The following is a 16,925-nucleotide window of genomic DNA, read 5'->3' as shown; positions in this document are numbered from 1 at the left end:
ATTAATCCAAGAATTATGAAGAAGATTTACCAACAAGTTCCTTATTTAATGTCGATATTTGCGTAAAATTTACTTTCCGTTCTAATATTTAGTTTGGCAAAATTAGAAGAAAAAAAATACCTGACTCATACTGGTACAAAGCCTTGTGCTTATAAGTTTGTTATACGTTTGCATACAGACATTGGCGAAAGGACGTTTTCAAAAAGAACATCTTTGGTGAAATAGAGAAAACTTTTTTTAAATTAAAAATCTTAAGCTGTAAAATGTGTAGACCATCCGAAACAATTAATCCATTTGATTTTTTTTAAATGAATTAGTAAAATATACACGTGTCTTCAGTTTACTAGAAGCAAAATTCAACAGTCAATATTTAATGAGGATTTCCTTACTTTTCTGGGGTTAATTTTTTTCCGGACAAGTCGACACGGCTAATCATTGCCTAAGGGACTACATTTTCTACATCTTATCATTTTGATTTTTTAAAATAAAAATTAATTTTCAGTTGAGTATAAATGATGATGTAGAAAACACACAAGTACTGTTCTATGTTATCAGAGAAATTGACGGGATTAGGATAATTTAAAATCTGAAGATTTGAAAAGATATGTAATCTTCGCCATAATCATAATGAATGGAAAATGTTTAAAAAGCGTAGAAAGCTGCTATTCATAGTGTTTTGTAAAGGGAATTCATTTGACAAGCGCATTTTTATTCTTACTGCAAAATATCGTATTGTTTCTAACACAGAGTCTAACAAATGTTTTGATCCCCTTTTTTCGATAATTTCAAGCAGGCATATGCAAAAAATATGCATTGGATAAAGATCCAATTTAAAACTTATATTAAACCGTGTTATTGTTGCAGATGAAAGTTCCCTGAAGTATATTGATATTTTACAGAATATATCACAACATCGTGCATCTCTTTTTACATGATGTTCAAATCGTGTTTTCAGGGTTTATCTAAAATTGGAAAAAGTCGAAATAATAAATGTCCATATAAGGACACAGGAGGGCGAATAATAACCATACACCAATTAAATCCCCCCGGGGGTCGTACATGTACCTATCACCTGATTGCATCTGGATGGAGTGTTTCATTTTTTTAATGGATTAGTACATCTGAAATATCATTAATATTAAACGCTTTACTGACAACGAGGGGGGGGGGAGAGGGGGGTTACATGGATTACAAAATTCATTTATTTTACATAGTTGTCAGGTCTATATTCAATTTTTTTTAATAACGAAACATTCACTACCTGTATATAAATTGGATCTAAATAAAATTTTATAGTAGAATTGCTGTTAAGGTTGGGGAGACGTAAATTTTGAAAGCATATATATTGAAAATATATAAAAACTTTGTGTGGTTTAGTTAGTGATATAGCAATGACTTCAGAAGTTAACATCACAATAAAATGAGGGTTTTTAAATCTGACAAGTTAGCAAAAAAATGTCGATGTCTTGAAATTTACATTGACATTACGACAACAAGGAATGAGGGAGGGGGGGGGCAACCTGCAGCTGCATAGCCAGGAAAATTTACTAAACCAAAAATACAATATATACTCAGAAAAAACGGGGGACAACATTGTATCCCTTTTCAGGATCTTCTAATACGAACGCATAAAGAGTAAGATGCTAACTCCGATATTTAAGATATTTTTTTAGTTAGACGAAATAGAAATTATGTAGAATAAGATCTATAAAGAAAATCTAATGGACTTGCCGAGGGGTATCGCATGGAGTCATTGCGATAGAGAAACGCTACTTGAATTGAGTCTGGGGTCATGTTACGAAAATAGAACCTGCTCAGCCCTGCAAATCGACTTGTTTCCTCTTTCAATAAAGTCTATAAAGCTTTTAAATTGATCAGGTACACATAATCTATTAATTATCCGAAGATTTGACTGGGATACATGTACTACGATAAAAGTTGGTTTTAACAAAGTCCTAGGTCGGTCGAGAAAATGGTTTGCTAGAGTGCGACTGAGATTCGCATGTCCTACTAGCTACTTCTACAAAATTGACCCGAAGGCAGATGAACATCATTCCCGCTGTAAGTTTCCTATTTAAACTAAAAATAAAGATAATTTTTTATATAGAAGTAATATTTTTTAAATCTTGGAAAAAATGTGTAAATGAATAAATGTTGAATACTTAAACTTTTTTGGAAATATTTCTAAATTATACACTGTAACGTGCTATTACCCCCAAAAAGGGAGAAGGAATTCTACGTATTTTCATTAAGTACTCTTTTGAAAATTTTAATATAACATCTTTTATCATATACAATTATGATTTTTCCTCAACAAAATTGACTATTATCCTTAATTTAGGTTTACAGATACATGTATTACCGGAATTTATGTTAGAACTTAATTGCGAAAAGGTATATTCACTAAAAGAAAAACCTAGTGAATTTAACTAGTGAACAGCGTACAGTGTAAATCCTTTGTCGTGAATTGAAAGTTTTCAGTTAAGAAAGTGAATTGTGGAGCTAGGGTCGTATTGATACTTAAATACTGGCCTAGTGAAAGGTGCTTACAAATTCTCGATTCACTGATGTTATCTTACCCAATACATACCTACTAAGTAAAACTACTTTTGAGGTAGTGATTATATGGACGGTAAAATTAAATAGCTTTCTCAGTGACTTTACTTATTTTTTTTACAGTGAATTTTGTTTGCGCATTTTAAACTTGCAAATCAATGCATAAAAAAAATGCATGAATCATTATAAAATATTTTATTTTAACTTTCAACATTCACTAATCGGTAGTTGTTTCAAAATTTTTAAGCTTTTATTTCAGCAAAAACTGCAGTCAAATTTAATTATATATATTTATATATATAGAATCAATTAAGAAAATGAAAAGACGTCTCAAACTTTTTGACGTCGCCAGGGACATATATGTCCCTCTGGCAGGCAGCGGTAAAAGGACATGTATATCCTTCCCGCAGCCAATTTTAAATGCCACATTATGTAATAATTTCAAAATCGACCATTTTCTCGGTATGGACAGGTGGAATAAATCAAAATTTAAAAAAAAAGGGGGGTTGCTTACAGATCTAGATTGTAAAACTTATTTTTTCATGATGAACGAAAATGTCAAAAACATACATGAATTATATTTCTCTTTAAACTTTCAAAAATGAATTTACATTTAAATGCAGTGTAATTTGTAATTGAAAAAATAAGATAAAGAACTAACCTTTTAAAAAAAAAAATTTTACTTTTCTTAATTAGCTATTTTTTGGTGCCACACAAACAAAGTTTTCCAATATTTACCAAAATTACAAAATTACATATTACGAAATAAAATTAATGACGTCGCCGGGGACATATATGTCCTTCCCGCAGTGAACGGTAAAAGGACATATATGTCCCTCCCGCAGCCAGAGGGTTAAATAAAATTAGTAGTGCACCAGATATTCTCGTTTTACAGTATGACAAAGTTTTTTACATAATATTTAAATATAAACTAAGGTAAACGTAGTGCTGCTATGTTGAGGGCGTGGATATCGGACTTGATTGAAACCTTTTAATATTACAAATTAATTTTAGAGATTTTTTCATTTTCTTTGTGTCTATCTAAACGAAATACTAGATAAAATCGATCTGCTTACTTATAATGCATTGATGTCTTTTTTTCTTACTTTATACTTGTAAGCGCATGTATGAACTGCAAGCAATGTTTTATTAAGGTCTTCCGTCTTCAGCGGAAGACCTTATTGTTTTTCTTCGTTTTCTTTTTCACTTTTATTAGGGTCTTTCGAGCTTCCTCGGATGACCCTACGGTTATTCCATTGTTTCTCCACTATTATTTTTTTCCTATAAATTTTTGTCAGTCAATTTCTCGGTCATTTTTTGCTCGATTGTTATGAAACTTTCAGGATAGATACCTTATTTCAAGGCCTAAAAAAAGGTGTTTTCAATTTTTCCATTTTAGCCTCCGTTCATGAGTTATTGCCCTTTAGTTAATTTTTGAAGGGTCTTTTGTCCTCCTGATTTCTCAGGAACTACCAAAGATAACTAAATGATCATTTTAAGAAAATGTAGCTAAGGTATTGTAGTTGTGCAAGACATAAATATTATAGGCTTATTCTTTTTTATTAATTTGTTATTGGGCGGTTAATTTTATGAATTTATTTTTTATTAGATTTTGTTGATTTTTCTTTAATAACTTTTAAACTGAAAATATTTTGTAAAGACATATAGAAAAAAAAGTTGTGTAGAATCATAAGGGCTCTCAGCTGAAATCATAAAATGGGGTCTGGCCCCTATATTTAAGGGTCAGGAGGTCATAAACGTCTTTTATGAAATAAGAAAAAATGTTAACATTTGCTGCAAACTATTAATCTCATATATTCTTGCATACTACTTCTTTTTATTTGTCATGAAAAGAAAAGAAAATCGTGCTTTATTTATGGCTATTTTACAAAAACAATTTCAAGAAATACAGGTACAAGTTGTCTATACGTAGCTAAAAATAGATCACTATACATACAGGACTTATAAGGGCTTAAATATACATTTATAATACTATATGACTACTTTCTTTAATGTTATGTATGAAATATTTATATATTTATCACTTTTAACCCCGATCTATTAAATAAATAACAATATCGTAATGTATGCAATGTTTTGATTCGAAAGCGCCGGATGTAAACATTCAACGGCATTGTGGGAAAAAGGACCAGCATGGCACAAACGTGAAACGAAAAATGTAATCTGTATTTTGACGTTGATTGCGTATGTAGACATGCATTATTCAATCCACGGCTAGGATTGTGTGCAGATAAACTCTCCTGATTACTTACATATGGAGCATTCGTGTATGGATCATTGGATGTATAAATTCCAAGGTTTAAACAGAAGATTTTGTGTGCGATCGCGAGGACGCCTTTCCATCATTCGTTTATCGAGTAAGAACGCAGTTAACAAGTGGTATTTGTGCCTTCAGCTTTGCTGTTGAGTATAAACGATATTCAAACACAGGCCTGATAAAAGAAGGTAGTCTTTTCCCATATCTAAATAAATCTAAATATACAGGAATTTATATTTATATAAACAGCTGATAAAGAAGCCTACAAGGTCATTATTTTTACATTATAATCTGGTCAGGACTTCAAGTGTAAACCCACTTATGACATTATGAAATCTTTACTGAAATAGCTTATAAAGTTTAATTAATTTTAAATAACCTTAAAATTACATATGATTTCTCAAAGAATTAAAAATGAATTAGACACCTACTTCATTAAGATCAAGTTGTAAAAAAGCGGTGATAAGAATAAAATGTGTATGTTTTTCTTAAAATAGTAAACTTCGTATTCCCTGCGAAACTTACAGAGGTGGACCCGTTTCATATTTGGTTCCTGGTCAGTTTATTTTACACCTGGGAAGAAAAAGTCAAGCCATGCATACAATTTACTATTCAGTTACATCCCTTACCTGGTCTGGTCCACTTATTCACTACAAAAACTATATATTTGATATATATTTACCCCTCTGACAGATAAAATTATAATATTTAAGATGCCATGTTTGATGGTTTGCAGAATTATTAATAATCCTTCCTGCTCTATGGATCATCACTGTTGGATATGTTGGAAAATACCTAATATTTAGTTATAATATTATCATTATAATGTCACGTAGTGCTACATAATAGCTGTATTTTTGTGAGTGGCGCTGTAAAACATGCAGACAAGGTTTCACACTGTGTGTTTGTTATTGACTGTTTCTTAATTCTAAATTATTGATATGAAGTAACAATGAAATGAACTTATTGATTATAATTTATAAGTAATACATTGTATATGTTATTTACATTCCATTCTAGAATTTATGACTCAGATGGAGATGTCACTTAGCCTAGCTATAGCTTAGTTTAATTCTTAATTGACATTTCTGTGATAAGACTGCAGTATTGGTTTGTTTGTTTGTTGGTTTATTGTCCTTTTAAATATTTTTTTCAGTCATGTTATGATGCCATCATTAAGATCACTTGCTGGTGGAGGCCTGCAAATATACACACCAGTGACCTGTACTCAACACTTATGGTTTTTCAGACATGAGAGATATTTTTTTTTTGTTCCAACTGTGAGACAGAACCTCAGTTTATACAGTCTCATCGGAGGAACCTGTTCGAGCTGTCTCCACATCCAGCAGTGAAATTTGAACCTGCCATGTAAGGATCAGCTTATTTGCTACTTGATTGATTGTATGTTGTTTTAGATCTGATTTGAGAATTCTTTACTAATAAAGAGATATGTTACCATATAATGGTAAATGTCTTCAAATTCAAACCTTTAGTTTGAACTCAGCAATGTGAGTGTGTTGTGTGAACTTGTGTTAGCAAGACAGTGTGTTGTATGAATTTGTGTTAGCGAGACAGTGAGTTGTGTGAACTCGTGTTAGCCTGATGGTGTGTTGCGTAAACTCGTGTTAGCGAGACAGCGTGTTGTGTGAACTCATGTTAGCGTGACAGTGTGTTGTGTGAACTCGTATTTTGGAGACTGCATGTTGTGTAAACTTGTGTTAGAGAGACTGCTTGTTGTGTAAACTCGTGTTTGCGCAACAGCGTGTGGTGCGAACTTGTGTTAGTGATACAGTGTTTTGTGTGAATTCATGTTAGCGTGACAGTGTGTTGTGTGAATTCGTGTTAGCCTGACAGTGTGTTGTGTGAAATTGTATTAGCGTAACAGTGTGTTAGCGCAACAACGTGTGATGCGAACTTGTGTTAGTGAGACAGCGTGTTGTGTGAATTTGTGTTAGCTTGACGGTGTGTTGTGTAAACTCGTGTTAGCGTGTCAGCGTGATGTGTGAACTCATGTTAGCAAGACAGCATTTTGTGTGAACTCATGTTAGCGTGACAGTGTGTTGTGTAAACTTTAGCGTGACAGTGTGTTGTGTGTTAGCGCAACAGGGTGTGGTGCAAACATGTGTATGCGAGACAGCGTAATGTGTGAACTCATGTTAGCGTGATGTGTGAACTCATGTTAGCAAGACAATGTGTTGTGTGATCTCGTGTTAGCCTAAGGGTGTGTTGCGTAAACTCGTGTTAGCGAGACAGCGTGTTGTGTGAACTCATGTTAGCATGACAGTGTGTCTTGTGAATCCATGTAAGTGTGACAGCGTAATGTGTGTATTCGTGTTAGCGTGACAGTGTGTTGTGTGAACTCGTGTTAGCCTGACAGTATGTGTTGTGAAATTGTATTAGCATGACAGTGTAATAGCGGAACAGCGTTTGGTGCGAACTTGTGTTATTGAGACAGTGTGTTGTGTGAGTTCATGTAAATGTGACAGTGTGTTGTGTAAATTCGTGTTAGCAAGACAGCGTTTTGTGTGAACTCATGCTAGCTTGACAGTGTGTTGTGAAAATTTTTGTAAGCGTGAGTGTGTTGTGTGTTAGCGCTACAGGGTGTTATGTGAACTTGTGATAGAGAGACAGCGTGATGTGTGAACTCATGTTAGCGTGATGTGTGAATTCATGTTAGCAAGACAGCGTGTTGTGTGAACTTATCTTAGCGTGACAGTGTGTTGTATGAATTCATGTAAGTGTGACAGTCTGTTGTTACATGTAGCTAGACAGAGTGTTGTGTAAACTCGTAATAGCGAGACTGCGTGTGCTGTAAACTCGTGTTAGCGAGACAGCGTGTTGTGTGAACTCGTATTAGCGAGACAGTGTGTTGTGTGAACTCGTGTTAGCGAGACAGCATGTTGTGTGAATTCATGTTAGCGTGACAGTATGTTGTGTGAAATTGTGTTAGCCACCTGACATTGTTGTTGTGTGAAATCGTATTAGCATGACAGTGTGTTGTGAGTTGGCGTGACAGCGTGTGGTGCGAACGTGTGTTAGTACGAAAGTGTTGTCAATGTTGTGATGGCGCGCTGTGTGTTAGCCTAATGGCATGTGGCCCTATCCTTATTATAATTGATCAGTTCTCAGATTTACAGTGAATTATTATTGTCACCATGAAGTCAGCATTTACAGTGGCAATTACCTAAAAGATATTTATTCCCTTTAGGAGGAATTCAATATCTACTTTTTATTTTATAGATCTCTGAGTCAGCCTTTTTAAACAATGGTTTCAGCATTGAAAAGATGACATTAGCTCTTAATTATTTCATATGATTTTTTAGCTCTTTTGAGTTTGATTTTCATCAGGTTAGACCTAAATATTAAAAAAATTAATTTCTCAAAAATTTCTCAATTTCATTTCAATTCCTTTTTATGATATGATTGACAAACATCTTCTCAATTGTGACTAGTTTTATTGTTTTTAACCATAGGTGTAAAAAAAAATATTCACACATTATGTGTTTTATTTTCATAAATAATTTTTTATTAAAAAAATTTGTAAACTCACACCAGCCTTTCTTTACATATTTTATTAGATACTCAAACGATGCGTTCATTTACAGGAAAATTTTTTTTACTCAAAACATCTTATCTGGATTTAAATATCTTTTTTAAACATTTTCTTTGAAAAAATACCAAAAAAAATAATATGAAATATTAATTAAGAGCTAACTAATATTGGCCTTTCAATGCTGAATCGGTTGTTGAAAGAGCATTACTCAAACATCTATAAAGTAAGAAGTTGGTGTGGCATTCCACCTTATGAATCAATTGGTATTTTTCAGTTTCATTCATGCTTACTACATGAACTTAATTACTATGTGGTAATTAAAAAAATATGTATATTACCAAAATATTATTTAAAACTACATTATTATAAAATACATGTATTGGCTTGCCAGTTATAAAAATTATGATGTTCTAATGACGTGAAGTTGCATTGTGCTAGCATGTTGTTTTCAACAGACTGCCACTCCAATGCAACTTTAAACAACACGCTGCTGTGTTAACACAAAACACACCATCATGCAAACACAACTTTAAACAATCCATTGTGTGTTAGCTTCACTGCATGTTGGATTCAGTGTGCCGGCATATTATTACTGACGTACGTGCTAGCATGTTGTCATAAACACACTAGCACATTATCCTAAACCCGCTAGTGCATTATTACTTTGCACTAGTATGTTGTCTTATAAGAGGCTAGCATAAATGACTGCCTGAATTAGTGTAAACTTCTTTTAATAGATGAAAGAGTACCTTTACAAATTATACACAGAAAATGTGACAGTATCTTAGAACTCAATTTGATAGTCTATAATTCTCATGAATTGACTTTTTATTAATCAAAGAATTATAAATTGAAAAATTTCAATTTCTTTTGGATAGGTGTGACTCATATGAGTACTGAAATTTGATACCAAGCATGACCATGATTTGCCAGAAGATCATCTGTTTGGATGTTACATGGAATAAGCAGCTTAGTGAAATTAAATCAAGTTTTGGTTTGTGAAGACAACTTTTAAATACACTGTATATCATTTTTAAATTTTGATTTGACAACTTAAATCCACAAATATGAACATATCAATTGCTCTCAGTTTTTCAAGTGAAATAGTTTTTTGTAACAGAAATACATGTATCGGTAATCACATTGGAATAAATATAATTTTTAAATATAATAATATTTTGTTTGTGTTGCATGTTGACCTCTTTATTAAAGTCTTCCCTTTCGAAGTTTTGACTTACGTATTCTAATGATTAAGATAAAGATCATCTGTCTTCAGCAGCAATATAAGATCTTGTAATACATGTATGAGTATTTTTACAGTATAATGAAAGAAATTTGCTATTTTTGCACATACAACTAAGGCATAAACATGTGTATGATTCCAAGGAATTTAGTATAGAGAACATGTACATGCAGTTTTCAAATCCAAGATTGAAGAGATGTCCAGTCGCATTTCAAAGTCAATAAAGCACTGAATCTGCAAAGCTGTGCCTATTGCATACTTATTAGCCCATTTGAGCTTAAGGCACCAGTAATTTTTTTTAAAAACAAAATTTTATCTATGATCATCATTGTCTAATATTTCACAATTTCATTTCAAAGAGCCAAAGTGAAACTTGGCACAGAGCATCCTTTAGTGTAGGGCATTCAAATTGTTCTTATGTAGGGCAATACCTTCAAAGAGATTTGTTTCTTTTATACTGTAAATGTATTATATTTAGCTTTGTACGATATTTGGTGGAAATTGACTTCTGAATATGTTAGCGTAGATTTGATTTAGCGTATTTCTTAATACATGTATTCTTATTTATGTGTTGATGTACACGACATTTAGCTTTGTACTTGATTTAGTGCTTGCTGCATTCAGCCAAAGCCGCTTAAAAAGAATACACAGCCATTTGTAATATGTTTACAATATACCTTTCAGAGAATTTTACACTCCTATTGAGGTATCACCTCTTGCCAGTGGAAAGCTGCAAATTCGAAACATACACAACACATTCCTGTGCGTTTCTTATAAAAGTATTGTTCTACTTACTGTCAAACAATGGAGATTGCTCATCATTATTATAAACACATTTGGATTATTTAATTTAATTAGTTTAATTTATTTACCTAGTTGTATTGTATATGAAATGATTTTAAAGCCATTTTTAAGATAATAGTGTAGCAAAACACTTACGTTTCTGTAGTATGACACGTTTCATGATTGCAACAAAGATGATATATCCAATATCAAATGTCAAAACATTGGAAATTTAAATGTTGTTGGTGCAATTTGAAGAATGCTCTTAGAGAGAGTACCCATTAGACCTCATGCTCACACCAAATTAAAGAATTCAAGTAAGGGTTTTTGAGACGAAGCGAAAAAGAGAATGTTAGCAAAGTTGACAATCTAGACAGAAACATTTAATATTTTCCTTATCGCTAGGAAGACCAACTCGTTGCTTTGCAACGAGCATTGCTCTAGTTATTATTGTTTTGTTTTTTTTCTTACCGATTTTGTGCACGCGATTTCTCAAAAACGGTTCAACAAAATCTTATGAAACTTTCGGGACGTATGGAACATTACCTGAACCTTATGCGTTTTTTTTTCCGTTTTGATGACGTTGTTTCCGGTGTAGAGATATCGTCGATTTTCTTATTTTTAAGGGTCATTTTGTCGACAATTTTCCCGAAGAACGGCTTTAGATAGAAAATTCAAACTTTGAGGCTAGGTAGAGCTATGTTTGGAGAGGTGCATCAGGTATATCAAATTTACTGGAAATGACGCACGTCGGCGCTCGCTATGACCCCAAAATAGACCTATCACTAATTTCAAAATTTCTCACATCTTTTCTTCGATATCTTTTTACCTAAAAATATTTTGTGAAAACATGAGGAACAAAAAGAGGTGTAGAATTGCAAGATCTTTAAAATGATATCTCGGAAAAAGGGCTAGCCCCTAAAATTAAGGGCCTAGAGGGGCCGACAGTTTTTCCTTTATATCTCAAAAAGTATTGAGAATTGAAATACGTCAAAGAAGCAAAGTTATTCAAAAATGTCAAGCTTTATCTAATGGGGTCAGGAAAATACGTCCGGCAACGTCACTTCCGGTCAAACCAAAAGTAGACTAAAATTGCATATTTTTGCTGGTCTTGACAGGTTTTTGGATATCATATGTCACTGGAAGCTTAAATTTTAATTTTCCGTCCGTCGACGGTACTTCCGGTCAAACCGAAAGTTGCCAAAAATGGCTTACAGTACCGACCGGACACAACCTAACACCAGAGCGAACCCGGAGCGGACCCAGGTTTTGCTTCCCGGGTTCGCTCGGGGTCCGCTTCGGGTTCGCTTTCAGAAATTTTGGGACCGCTCCGGGTGCGCTCCAGGTTCGCTCCGCGTTCGTTCGAGGTCAGCTCTTGGTCCACTGGAGCGAACCCAGCTTTCGCTTCCTGGGACCGCTTTACGCACTGATGCGTGAAGCGGACCACGCTTTAATCTCACCGCCAGTAAGCCCCGCCCCTTGTATATTCCAATACAGTAATGGTATTGTGGATCGATCATTGTTGTTTATGCGACGATGTACACTGTACATGTTAACAGTGATGTAATAGACATAATTGATAATTTTTCTAAAATTTTAATGTACCTTCGACGTAGATTTAGATGTACGTAATTAATTGATCTCCTTGATTTCTCGATCCCGAGAAATTCAAACTAATTTAACAGCGGGTTATAAGGCATTTATTTTTCTTAAGTTAAAACGCGAAAACAAAAACGAAGAGGAAGAAAAGAGTGTTGAATTGATTTTCATTGTATCGAATGGTGAACAAGTGAAACTGACGAAAGAAATCCAAACTAAATACCTTTTAAATTCATTCTTAATATAGTTTAAAAATACATTTTATTATTTCTTACGTTTTGCTAAATCAAAGTTTAAATGATTGCTAAACACGTGAATTATGATATCTCACTTATAAATTTCATGTAACCTTTTGTACATCTGTTATATTTAGATTTCATTTATAGTACAATGTAGTTACACATTAAAAGTTCGTAATAAATATTTACCGGACAGTTTCTTTAACTGTACGTTAAATCTTTTTCAGGGTCAGAATTTTGAAGCGAGTATGATTTTTATCAGAATAAAGAGAAAGGCAAATAATAATCCCGACTCGATAAGAATACATTAATGTATGCCCCCTATTTCACACACACATCTCTTTAAAAAATTCTGATTATTTAACTATTTTAACATTTAATTTTTTATTTCTCAAAATACGTGTTACATTAAGTTATTCAAAATTTAAATCAAAATTAATGATCTTCTTCATCTACTCCATATTCTTGGGCATGAAAAAAAATGCGTGTATATGAAATTAAACCTTCCATCTGGATGCACAGATTGAAGTCATTCTAATGGTAATGGAGTTTCATGAAGAGACTTACTTTTACAATTGATGACTGACTTTTACAATTTCAACATAGACAAACTCCAATCACTAAAATGTAAAAGTCAGCTGTCAAATGTATAAGTAAGTCTCTTCATAAAACTCCATTAACAAACTGAATGACTTCACCAGAATGAAAGTGAATTAGACCCAATTCCCGATGATACTTAACAAGATTATTCTTTCAATTTAGTGTAACTCTACATGTAGAGTTACAGTTAGTTTGCGTTACCAACTCTCGAACAACCCACATAACGATGTATTGCTTACGCCTTTATTATTTTTTTTTACAATAATTAGTCCTTAAACATTTCAAAATTTATAAAAGAACATGATTCATATGTTAAAATATTCCTTCTATATTATAACCCTCTGATTATTCTTTGTCAAGTGTAGTTTCGCAATTTTAAGAGAATGAAATAATGTACGATTTACTAAATGTTGTGATTAATTAGCATAATTAATTCGTTCAATTATGTAAATCACACTTCACCTGGGTATACCCCAGACATATTTCATAGCGGTCTGGATTTCTTTCTTTAATAGTGTTTATATAAATTTCCAGTTCAACATGTAACTATGAAAATATATAGTGTTTAGTAGTTTAGAAGTGTTAGTTGTTTTTGGTTTCTCTTTTTCCTTTGTTCTTATGACTAAAACTTTTTTCTTTGTTCCGAGGAAGGGACAGAGCGTCCCGAAAACTGTTAGCCATTTTTTAGTGCTTTATATACATCTTCCTGTACATGTACATTTTTTGGAAAAAAAATAGCTGCAGCAGGCTTATAGAAAACAATTTGAGTACAGTATTAGGAGGACGACCCATAGAAATCTGAGTAAAGGTCAACAGGCTTTATCATTAAAATCAAGTCTAATGATGAGAATTTACAGTTATGATCTCTCTCTCTCTCTCTCTCTCTCTCTCTCTCTCTCTCTCCTCTTGATGTTTCCTTGATGTATCCTGTATCTATTTATATCTAAATACATGTATTGGGCACTATAATATTCCTGAACTGTTAGTATCTTGAGATGATGAAATTTTACAATAATTGTCGAAGACCAACTACATGTATATTTCTTTTCTCCTCTTTCTGTCAGTAAAAATTGTAATACAATGTATCAATTTATTTCCATTTTTATGCATTGAATGATGTATTAACCCAATTTATTTTCCAAATAGACTTTAAATACTTTAAAAAAACTAAAGAAAATAAAACGTAAATATTCATGTATAATTCTACGTGGGAAATTAAAACATATAATCAATTAATTGCTTTAATAAAAAAGAGAAAATAAAATTATAAATATAAAATACAACCCAGAGAATTAAAATAAATAAATATCAAATAATATTTTAATTATCATAATAGATTTTCACAACAAATTCACACGTTTGGCTTGTATGTACAGTGTTTGGATTCATATTGAATTAAATCAACACGTTTGATCTTATATCCGAATCGACAGATCAATATGCTATTTTGATTGGTTGATGCGCTGATTGGTTAATCGCTTATCCTGATTGACAGCTCTGTAAAGAACTACCGAACCCGCGTTCGCTCATTGGGACCGCTACTGAATTTGGGGTTCGCTCTCTGGGTCCGCTTCGGGTTCGCTCGGGGTCCGCTACGGGTTCGCTTTGGGTCCGCTCGGGGACAGCCCTAGCGGACCCCAAGCGAACCCGGAGCGGACCCAGAGAGCGAACCCGGGGTCTGCTCCGGGTTCGCTTTCTGTTAGGTTGTGTCCGGTCGGTACTGTAATTTTGCAATAATTAACATAGATTTGGAGGATTAAACCATTTTGGGACTTCAATACTCTTTTTTCTTTTTAAGTGAAAGTTACTTCCGGTACAACAGGGCGAAAGACCTACTCGTTGCTTTGAAACGAGCTCGGCTCTAGTTTTTTTTTTTTAAATAATTTGTCTCAGTATATGATATGTCGTAATATTGAAAGCTTTACTTTTAAAACTGATTGTTTTTCTTGCCTTATTCTTGGTATTTTAAGTGGCAAAAATGTCATTTTAAAAAATGCACAATGTCTATTGAATTTTTATGGCTACAATAACAGAAGTTCTCTTTTTCTGTTTTATTTTAACTACTTTGCAATTTTGTGGCCTTCCTTTTAAATATTTGAATCCTGTTTATGGAAAGATACTTTGTGGGAATTTAATTTTTATAATGAATCAGTTATTCTAGAGAAGTCTAAAATGTTAAAATTTTACAGACGGTCAGAGAGACGGACAGACAGACTACAGTCAAAATATTATCAGAAAATTCAGTTAAGATTTTAGCTCAGCTGAACTAAAATCTGAATCAAAATCTAAAACATTTCAACCTGGAGGCAAGCGTATCATTTTTGCCCTTTAAAGACTAACATATTAACAATTCAAATCAAAGGATCAACCCGCTCATGAGACTTTAATTCATATTTAAATATTTTTTCATACATATGATCATAAATTTAGAATTAAATTTAAAAAATGCACAGGATGTCTTACTCTTTGTATGTGTAAAATATTCATTTAGAAATTCAAAAAATGAATTTCCCCTACATTCTGAAATAGTATTTAATACCGTGCATAAATATACTGAAAGGGTTAAGAAACGCATAAGAGCATAACATGGGAAAAATTTTGACTATGTGGCCAAAAAATATGAAAATTGGTCAGATGTGTATTTTGGTTACTTTGCACTAAAATCGCTGGTTAAAACTACTCAACCATGAAATGTATGGCGTCACGTAGAGGAAATGTTAAAGGTGAAAAACACCTGCATGTTGATGATGATAATTTTGTGATAAAATTTTGTAGTGCCATACGATGCATTAGAGTTATTGAAATCGTTTTTGCATATTTGCAGTCAGTATAAATTTCTTGCAATCGTTGTTTGGCTGACGGAATCCACTTTGGGTTTAGTAATTGAATTCAATATTGCATAAGTGAATAAAAAGGCAAAATCATGCTGCTGTACAGATTGTTTTCAACTTTTCAACCAAATAAAAGTTTTTTTTTTGGTTGTCAGAGAGTTAACTTAAAATGTTTCCAACCAGCCATGATGGCGACGTTGGCGCGTAACAACGTCACAACAAGATAAGACTTTTCATCATGCCACCTCGGTTATTGCAACTTACTACTTATGTTAACCTTAGCATATTATAAGAGTCGCTGGGTTTTCTAAAACACATAAATTTTGTAGATTAGACATAATCCGCAAAAGATAGGATTCATTTCTTTGTAATATTACCTCTGTTTGTCCATCCCGTGTAAACAGAGCCTTCCTGACAACACACTTCTTCTCCAACCTTATCATCAAACTTCTTCTCCATATTCATTACCAGAATAAAGAACGCCCGCGGACTCATCTGGTGTGAGGCATAATATGAACACTGTCCTGCAAAATCTGTCATTGTGATTTTTTTCTCTGGATCTTCTGAAATGTTTTTTGTCTCTATCTGTAAATTTCCAGAAATTTCTGAACTATATGGAATATCTTTTCTTTCCGTCATAACATCCTGTTGTGTTGAAGTGGACTCTTGTCGATCGTAGGATGAGGTAGATGTGAATTTGGTCTCTACATATATATTTTCACTCTTTGATACTTCAATCGTACTGTAATCATTTAATTTTTCTATACTTTCTTGCGTTTCCCAATCATCAGTTGTATTCATTGAGTGATGTTCAGGTACACTCTTTTTTAAACCTTCTTTATCACCTCTAAGTTTAAAGCGCTGTTTTTGGCTTGAATAATTAACTGCAAATTAAAATAAATGCCTTAATACCATCTCTATTGGTTTTGCAAAAGCCTTATGATAATATACTTCCATAACCGAAATGAATTCACAATTAAAAAATATATATAAAAATTTTCACTTTTCAAAAAAAAAAATAAATGTATTTGATTCTTTTCCTAAGGTTTTAATTGGTAAGCATGTTTTGCTGGGAATATCAACAATACAAATATTAATAAAAACAATTAAAAGGGGCACGAATTCAACAACGCTAGACTGATTGGTTGAACGCTCTAACCGTAAGGCTATCGCTGCTTCTTATAAAATGAGAAATTTTTTTGGGGGGGGAGGGGGTATATTTTCTGGTGATTTATAGAAATAT

General features: G+C 33.0%; 1 protein-coding gene across 1 annotated transcript in view; it reads right to left on the bottom strand.

Annotated features, from left to right (window-relative positions):
• Positions 1 to 16,925, bottom strand: part of LOC134280376 (probable serine/threonine-protein kinase roco5) — a 31,571-nt gene that overhangs the window by 14,162 nt on the left and 484 nt on the right. Inside the window, exon 2 of the mRNA XM_062762784.1 lies at positions 16,060 to 16,566. Coding sequence (XP_062618768.1) covers positions 16,060 to 16,566 — 507 coding nt within the window. The remainder of the gene's footprint in view (positions 1 to 16,059; positions 16,567 to 16,925) is intronic.

Source organism: Saccostrea cucullata, unplaced genomic scaffold (assembly GCF_032062105.1).
Source record: "Saccostrea cucullata isolate Sc308-1 unplaced genomic scaffold, CSIRO_AGI_Scuc_v1 ctg794, whole genome shotgun sequence".
Taxonomy (NCBI): domain Eukaryota; kingdom Metazoa; phylum Mollusca; class Bivalvia; order Ostreida; family Ostreidae; genus Saccostrea; species Saccostrea cuccullata.
This window is presented reverse-complemented; position numbering and strand designations above follow the sequence as displayed.